This window comes from Lepidothrix coronata, unplaced genomic scaffold (assembly GCF_001604755.1).
Source record: "Lepidothrix coronata isolate B3197 unplaced genomic scaffold, Lepidothrix_coronata-1.0 Scaffold278, whole genome shotgun sequence".
Classification (NCBI taxonomy): domain Eukaryota; kingdom Metazoa; phylum Chordata; class Aves; order Passeriformes; family Pipridae; genus Lepidothrix; species Lepidothrix coronata.
In genome coordinates, this window is record NW_016690458.1 from 262,543 (window position 1) to 270,690 (window position 8,148).

General features: G+C 51.3%; 2 protein-coding genes across 10 annotated transcripts in view; one reads left to right on the plus strand and one right to left on the minus strand.

Annotated features, from left to right (window-relative positions):
- RBM39 (RNA binding motif protein 39) overlaps window positions 1-4,163 on the plus strand; it is a 30,470-nt gene extending 26,307 nt beyond the window's left edge. For 5 of the 9 annotated variants that reach the window (XM_017836461.1, XM_017836465.1, XM_017836466.1 and 2 more), the window contains 4 exons: window positions 139-214; window positions 358-463; window positions 2,996-3,074; window positions 3,165-4,155. In XM_017836461.1, the coding sequence (XP_017691950.1) occupies window positions 139-214; window positions 358-463; window positions 2,996-3,074; window positions 3,165-3,265 (362 nt within the window). In that variant the 3' untranslated portion in view covers window positions 3,266-4,155. Of the gene's footprint in view, window positions 1-138; window positions 215-357; window positions 464-2,995; window positions 3,075-3,164 lie in introns of those variants that run through there. The other 4 variants (XM_017836463.1, XM_017836460.1, XR_001878309.1 and 1 more) reach the window with 2 other exon arrangements.
- Window positions 4,164-5,717: 1,554 nt separating this feature from the next.
- Window positions 5,718-7,993, minus strand: ROMO1 (reactive oxygen species modulator 1). Its single transcript, XM_017836467.1, has 3 exons — window positions 7,935-7,993; window positions 7,386-7,516; window positions 5,718-5,909 (listed from the first exon to the last, which is right to left on the minus strand). Exons 2-3 carry the CDS (start codon window positions 7,514-7,516, stop codon window positions 5,801-5,803), a joined length of 240 nt encoding a protein of 79 aa, XP_017691956.1. The 5' UTR covers window positions 7,935-7,993; the 3' UTR covers window positions 5,718-5,800.
- Window positions 7,994-8,148: the final 155 nt, after the last annotated feature.

An 8,148-nucleotide genomic window follows, 5' to 3' on the forward strand; every position in this document is an offset into this window, starting at 1 on the left:
TGCTGAATGCTGGGATTTTAAACAGATAGGAAATACTCATTTAAATTACAGCCACACATAGTGGGTTCGTAGATATGTTACTGGTATTTTTTTTCCATTTGTAGATATTTTACTGGTATTTTTTTTCCATTGCAACAGTTCTGGCTGCAGCTGCTTCTGTACAACCACTTGCAACACAGTGCTTCCAGCTTTCCAACATGTTTAATCCTCAAACGTAAGTGACTTATTGTGTGGCATTTGTTGATGACTTTTACATGTGAGAAAGAAATCAGAATGTTGCAAGAGTGTGTTTAATGGGTTTGGGCTGGATTTTGTCTGAGTGAAATCTCTGTCCTGTTTTTCCTGCCCCCCATACAGTGAAGAAGAAGCTGGCTGGGACACAGAAATTAAAGATGATGTGATTGAGGAATGTAACAAACATGGAGGAGTTATCCACATCTATGTAGACAAAAACTCAGCTCAGGTATGCCTGGTTCTGGGGGGACACTGAGCAGCTCTGTTAGCAGCTCTGTTGCTTTATTTTGTCTAGAGGGAGCATTACAAATACGGAGGTTTTCCCTAAACGGAACCTAAATTTCTTGAAGCGGTGTTGCAGTTTGTCCAGGATGTTGGTGGTTCCCTCCTGTTGTGAATCATGGTGTGTAACTGATGTGGGTATGAGCAGTTTGCTGCTGCTGCTGCTCTTGCAGATTTACCCAGCTGAAGTTCTGTGGCTGAAGAGTAGTGACCAGTTCAGTTCAGGCATTTGGCTTTTCCCTTAAGCTGTGCATTTCCCCCACGTCAGGGACTTCCAGTTTCCTCTTTCTAGAGAGCCCAGGCTTCAGCACAGAGGGCCCCTGCTGCAGCAGAATTGAGGTGTGCAGGAAATGTGAGCCTCAGCCCAGGCTTGGGAACAGTTGTGGTCACTGGTGACGTTAGAGCCTTGCAGGGGACAGTCTGAGGGCCTGGAGCTAGAGCAGGGAATTCCAGGTTCATACCTGCATCTTAAACAGGTGAATATGTTTTTCTTCACTGTGTTGGCACAATCCCCAGATTAGTTACCTCTTCCCTGTATGCTCTTAGAATATATAAACTGTGGAAGGTCTGTAAATAAATTTGGCCACCTGGAACCCCTTTTATAAAGAATTCAGAGCCCAGACTGAAGTTCAGTTTTCAGATGGTCTCACAGTCAGGCTGGTTTCTACCCTTCAAACCCTGGAGGTGTCCTGTTGTGTTCCATGCTGTGGTGTGAGGCTGGAACCCACCCTGCTGTCCCAGTCTGTTTAGGTGGGGTTGGTCTGCCCTGGTGATGCACTTGGCACTCACTGACCATTGCTGTCCTTGTGCAGCTGCCACAATGTCACCTGAAACACTTTTCCACGGGTTACGGAGAGTTTAGATGGGAGCTGCAGTTTAGTATGTAAAACAGTGTCCCTGGCACCTTGTAATCTTCAAGGTCACTGCTGTGTTGGACTGCTGGGAGGCAGAAACCTTTCCCACAGTGTGTGTCTGTTACTGTCTGAGAGATCACTGTTCTCTGACAGATAAAAAGACCCAACCAACAGCCCAGAACACCCCCCCGCAAAAGCCCAACTAAACACAAAACAAAAAAAATCATCACACAACCCCACCAAAAATGCACCAGCCCTCAACGTCCCTCACATATGTTCTGAGCACGTGGAGCTGCAATTCTGTTTTACCTTAGCAAGTGGATTTAAAAGAAAAAACTACAGCTACTGTGTTGTGAGTTAAATGTTTCATAAAAAATGAAACCCATTTTGTTACAGTAGCAAAGATATAAAACATCCATATTTAAAAATACTGGATTTGAACCTAAGCTCCCTTGTGCTGCTCTGTTTTGCAGGCTGAGATTCTGGGCACGTTCAGGACTCTGTCCCAGCCAGACTTGCACACTGAGACTGTCAGGGCTTGGCCATGAGGGGTGATTTGTTGTGGATGAAAGGGTTGCAGTCCCAGCTGAGTGCACGGCTTGTGTACTGCACTGGGGGGTCAAGGAAAGGCACAGCTTTGTGTTGCTGTACCTCATTTTGGGATTTAAGGAGCTTGGGTGCCTTTGCAGAGGAGGCTGAGAGCAGAGCTGTGTGTGTTCATTGCTTAATGCCTTCATCACCAGCCCCTGAGCTCAGGGTCACCCCCTGAGCAGGGAATGAGCTAGATCACCGTGGGAAGAGTTAGGACAGGCTGGCAAAGGCTGCTACAGGGAAGTCTGTTTTTTAATATATTATTTTCCTGAAAAACCTCTTTCAGCTAGAATCTGATCTGGTTCAGGAATTACTGATGGTCTTTTTTTAAGCAGGCAGCCAGAAAAATGCCACGCATTACTGTGGGCATCTGTGTGCCTTGGAGTTGTTGGATGTGACTATTGCAGTTCTCCAGATTAGGGAGGCACAGTGCTTGATTTACAGATGGGGAACTCCAGGTATCTCTGGCCAAGTTCAAAGATCAGTCTGTCATTCACCCTGGGGACCATCTCAGGCCTCCTGCCCTGCTGGGATGGGGTTTTCCCTTTGCCTCAGTCCTTGTTCAAGATAGATGCTGAAGTTCATGCAGGAGAATTTTTACAGTATCAGTCTCCCTTGAGGTGCTGTGTGTTCTTCCTGGCCTGGGGAATGGGGTGTGCTTGTTCCTTGCTCCTGGGCTGGGAGCTCAGACCAGGGAGAGAGGGATCTGTGGCTGAGGTCAGTGGCTCACAGCCCCTGGGGGCAGCCACACCCCGTGTGCTGTCCTCTCTCACAGCCTTCAGGGCCCCTTTAGAGGGCTCTCAGTGAGAGCGGATGAGTTTGGGCTGTCTTGGAAAATCCTGCTTAGAAAGATGTGGTGCTGCCTTGACTGTTCCCGTGGGGCAGTGCCTGTCAGGACACTGCCCCCTGCCCCCTTCTCCCCTGTTCCTTCTGTCACTGGTCCATGCCAGCGGGGCAGGTGTGGCCAGGGGCTGGCTGGGGCACAGCCCGAGGACGTGTCCCCTCCTCACAGGCTGCCTCCTTGTGTCTTGCAGGGCAACGTGTACGTCAAGTGTCCCTCGATCGCCGCTGCCATCGCGGCCGTCAACGCGCTGCACGGGAGGTGGTTTGCAGGTGGGTGTTTCACGTGCACTTCTCTACTCAGTCACCCCTGGCAGAAATGCCCAGCCACTGATGGTTGTTTTTGTTTGATCCTGTGCTCAGGTAAAATGATCACAGCAGCGTATGTACCTCTTCCAACGTACCACAGCCTTTTCCCAGACTCCATGACTGCAACCCAACTACTGGTTCCCGTTCGACGATGAAGATTAATTTAGTCAGTTTTGTACATAGGTATTTTTTGGAGGAAGATTGAGTTATCTTTTATTTAGATAAAACTAAAGGAAAGGATTTAATGTCATTTTGTGTACACTTCCTGCTACCTTTAAAAATAAAACGAAGTAAGCAGAAATGCAGTGTGTTCATTCTCCCTAACTAGCATTTCCACTGTATACAAAGCTGTTGACTTCTTGTTCTGCCTTGTAATTCTTGTACATTGACTAAGGTGATCCGTAGGAACTGAGAAGTAGCTCATAGATAACAAGTTCTCTGTAAAAGGCAGATGGGACATAATGACATTTTTAATGTTTCACGAGCCTTTCTTTTAATGCAGCAAAGACATTTTACATTTCACTAAATGTGGGTGATCTGCTCAAGGGCAATATCAGAGAGAGACTGGATGAAGGGACATATTTAGTGTTTTGTACAAATGAAAAATCCAAAAGGCTACTGAAGGCTGACTGCGGCAGCTACTCAGCTTGCTTTGTGCTGAATAATTGGTAAGAATAGAAGGATTGAAGGGTTTTATTTCTTGATGGTAACTTTTGATTAATGTATCTGTAAAAGTTTCTTTGTAAATACTGTGAGGTGTGTCTAAGTTTCCAAACAAAACGATCTCTGCATTTCCGGATGAGTTTCCACATGTGCAGTGAGGCAGAGCTGACAGATTCCAGCCAAGGCTGAAAAGGGGTAGGAAATACAGAAACGTGTTTTGTTCTGGTTGCATATAATCTTTGCTCTTTTTAAGCTCTGTGAGCTCTGAAATATATTTTTGGGTTACTTCAGTGTGTTTGACAAGACAGCTTGATATTTCTATCAGACAAAGACTTTCATATTGCAACAATCTTTGTAAGAACCACTCAAATAAAATTCTCTTAAAAAGGCCTTCATGAAGCTTTATTTCTCTGCTCTCCCACTGTGACTTAAGCAGTGTGTGCTGTGGCCTGCAAGGGAGTGATGGGTGCTGTGCAATGGTGGATGTCAGGGATATCACTGCAGGTATCCCAGGTGGAGATTCATGGGATACCACGTGCTCAGAGCACATGCAGGAGCTGGTTCCTGCTGTTCCCAACCCTCTGCTCTGTCACCGTAGTTGTTGAGGACCTGGGCAGAGCTCACCCTCCTCAGGCTTGCTGGAAGTTCATCCCAGAGCTGCCTCCCTCCTGCCCACCTCCACTTTCATCATTCACAAATGGTTGGCAGTCCCGGAGCTGGAGGAATGGGTTACACTGGCTTTTGCTCTGCTTTCTGGAGGGAGCCTCCCCTGTGCTTTGCCCTTCCTACCCCTGTCCTGCCTACCTGGCCTTTCTAACCACTCAGAAAAACTGTTTGGCCAAGGGGGAGAGTATGGAGTGAGAACATTCCTCCTGGTGGGGGAAGGCTCGGCAGGCAGTGCAGGGGTCCTCCTGCTGTTCCCAGAGCACTGGGATGACCGGCTCTCCAGCAGGGCTGTGTGTAGCTGTGCCTGAGCTGCAGTGGGGCAAGGGACTGTCCTCAGCAATCCAGGAACTGGGAGCAGGTGACAAGGGAGCACAGAGGTGGGGAGGGGCCAGGAAGACATTACGGGAGGGTCTGGGGGTTGGTGACACAGCTGCTCTCTGGCTGTGCTTGAGCTTTCTTTTTTTAGTGTCCAGTATTAGTCCCTCAGTGCCAGCTGGAGTTAAAGGAGCTGTTCTGGGCTGAGCCCACAGCAGCAGGCTGAGAACAGGCTTTGAGTGCTGGATTGGTTCCACCTTAAAAACAGGGAAAAAGGCACCTGCACCAGGTCAGGGCTGTACAGGTGCTGGCTCAGGCAGTGCTGCCACTCACCTGTCTCCTCAGAAAGAACTAAGGCAGGAGCAGAAAGAAGCCTTGTTTCAAAAGGCAAGTACTGGCACATTGCAACACCAGCCGCCATTTCCTAGGTCTGCTGCAGGCAGTGCTTTGGGGCCAGGGAATGGTGGGAGGGATTCCCAGCTCTCCCAGGGAAACAGCACACTGTGGGCCTGCTAAGGCAGGTTGTAGGAAAAGGCTCTTTCTGGGAGCACAGCTCCTACAGCCTGCCCGGGTCCTGGGGTCCCTCACTCTGTGAGGGTACCTGCCCTTTGTCACCTGGAACTCAGAAACGGGACCGGCTCCAACCCACCTTTTTTGCAAGAGGAGAGAAATCCAATCATTAATCTGAATTAGCCACCCAGTAAACTTTCCTAGACTCAAGAATGCTTGAAAGCAATGGAGCTGCTCCACATCCACATGGGGAATGTGAGCTGCCCAAGTGCCAAAGGGAGACCTGTGTATGCTGTACTTACACTGGTGAAACAGGAACTTTAATGCAGTACCAAGGATGATTAATTCTCATTGTCTTGGGAGTAAATGATGAGAGGAAAGTAGAAATTTAGTAAAAAGCATGTTTAGAATAGCAGAGCATGGAGGCTTTGCTGTTTCATGAAGAGCTCTCACTTCCAGGTATCTAAAGATTTTATTATGGTACAGAGGAGGAATGGCTGGGCAGGGGCACTCTGGGATACATCCCAAAGTCGAGGCTAGCAGCGTATCCCCATACCAATGGCCATGAATGTCCCAAACGTCCCACCGCTTTGCATCATCGTTTTGCCAACTCCACCCATCAGCTCTCGTCCTCTCATGCCAATCCTGAGATAAAGAAAACCAGGGAATTATACAGAAGCTGAAACCTGACACGTCACAGACAAGCAGCAGAAAACATGGGAGACAACCAGCTCATGGTTACAAATGAGCTAAATCAGCCTAAATCTGTGCAGTGGTACCTCTCCTACCCCCGACACTGTGGTGCCCTGTGCTTGAGCTACTGCTTCAGCTACTGCAGGGGCTCCTGAGTGACCCTCACCCATGGCCCATGGGTATTTTTTCCTGCAGTGGAACCCTCCTGCCACGCCACAGCAAGAACAGCTTTGCATCTTAGTGCCCCAAATACCCTTAATATGGGAGAAAAAAAAATTGTGCTGTCCAAGTTTTTGACTTGCAAGAGAACAAAAAGAGTTGTCTGAACTATTGTATTGCCATCCTGTCTGGATGCAATGGCAGTGCCTTTAATACTACCAACTTAAAATTAACTTCCTATTTACTACTGATTGTGTTTTTAATATGAGAGACACCCGAAAGGCGTAAAAGTGTCCAGAGGTGTTTCTGGTCTCCAGTTCTCACCTACCTGAGGTCTGACTGAAACAAAAAGAATTGTTCTGTCTCAAGAAGCTCTTGTAATATTTGGCTTTTAAGCACTGCAGTGACTTTAGGGTCTAAAGAATTTCATGCACTTGATTCTTAAAACATGAGATTTTCCCTCAGAAATGGTACAGCAGAACCACTATAACTGCTTCTTCTAAATCCCCAAAATCTGTATTTTCTGCCAGCATTGTGACACTTAGAAATACCCTCTGGGAACTCAGATCAGAAAAACATCAAACTTCCACTGGATTAGCCTTCATGCCTTTTCATCCTGTGTTTAATCACAGGTGAAAACCCTGGAGCAGAAGGAGTTGTGCAAAGTATGAAAGAGCTGACTGCAGTGGTTCCTTCTCACAGGTGATGTGCAAAGCCAGTCAGCAGTGCCAGAGCAGCGAGTGTGGTGTTTCCATGCTGGTGAGCCCCAGGGAAGGTGGAATGTTGTCCCTCTCTGATGCACAGTGGGGCTGTGCCAGTGCCAGCCACGCTCTGCCCACACTCCTGAGCTCATACTTGGGGTCAGTTCAGTAACTGCCCCCGTGCAAAGTGACCACAGTGCAGACACTGGGAGCCTGCAGAGCACCTTGGGAAGCTTCAGGGCCAGGAGAGGGCTGCACACACCATTCATCCAGCTCCCCCCAGAGCTGATCCTCCACAGCCTCAGCTTCCCAACAGGTGGCAGGAAAAGGTCTGTGGAACTGCGACCTCCTGGCATAGGGGTGACCCAGAGGTGACACTCTGCCAGGGCCAGACTCGCCTGGTGGATGCCAGGGCTGATCAGTGTGGCCAGTCTGGAGACCCTGACAAACTTCCACCCACGGACAGCACAGGCCCAGGCCCGATCCCTTCCCAGCCCCCCAGCAGCACCATTTCGCTCTGGCTGTCGCCCTGTCACCACCCGCCTGTGGCAGCATTTCCTCGGCGTACCTGAGGCAGGAGAACGTGCCGAACAGCGCCCCTGCAGCCATGCCCACGGCAAAGCCCATCATGAAACCCATCTTTATTCTGTCGAAGCAGCTGGGCTGCGACTGCCCGTACGGGCCCACGGTCACAGGCATCTAGAAAAGAAAGGACAAAACCCACAGGCTTTACTGCTTTGTGTAACGGGCCTCCACACCCACCGCGGGCCGGCCCGGGCCCGGAGCTGCAGCGCTGTGGCGGCCCCCGGGCCTGACTCCCCGCCCGCCGTGCAGGAAGGCCGGGCAGGGACTGACGGCCCCGCTTCGGCCCCAACCAGCTCCTGCGAGCGCCGCGGGGCTGTCCCGGGGCCTCCCCTGTGCCGTCCCCCCGCGAGCAGCGCCCGCGGCCCGGCCCCGGGGGCACAGCGAACCCGCCCTCCCGGAACCCGAGGCCAGGGCGGGGGCTCGGGGCGGGGGCGCCCCGGGAGCGGCGGTCGCCGGTCGCCGCTCCCCGCCGGGCCAGGAGCGCGGGGGTGGCCCGTGGGCCCGGCGGGGCTCTCCCTCAGCGCCCCGGTACCTCGCTGGGCCGCTCCGCGCTCCACCCGGCCCCGCTTCCGGCGCGCTCCTGACGGACCGGAAGAGGCGGCCCCGTGCGCGGCCCCGCCCATGCGCGCGCCCGCCCGCCATGCTGCTGTGGCGGCGTCTGGCGGGGCTGGGGAGCGGCCGCGCCCCGCGGCGGCTCCGGACGGCACCGGGGCAGGCACAGACACAGCCACAGGCAGAGGGACCGG

What these genes read in the sequence shown, in the direction of transcription:
- ROMO1 (XM_017836467.1), bottom strand. Translation starts at nt 7,516, where the DNA reads ATGCCTGTGACCGTGGGCCCGTACGGGCAGTCGCAGCCCAGCTGCTTC. An exon ending in GGCACGTTCTCCTGCCTCAG is followed by an intron (nt 5,910 to 7,385) that starts GTACGCCGAGGA and finishes TCTTTATCTCAG; the next exon opens with GATTGGCATGAGAGGACGAG.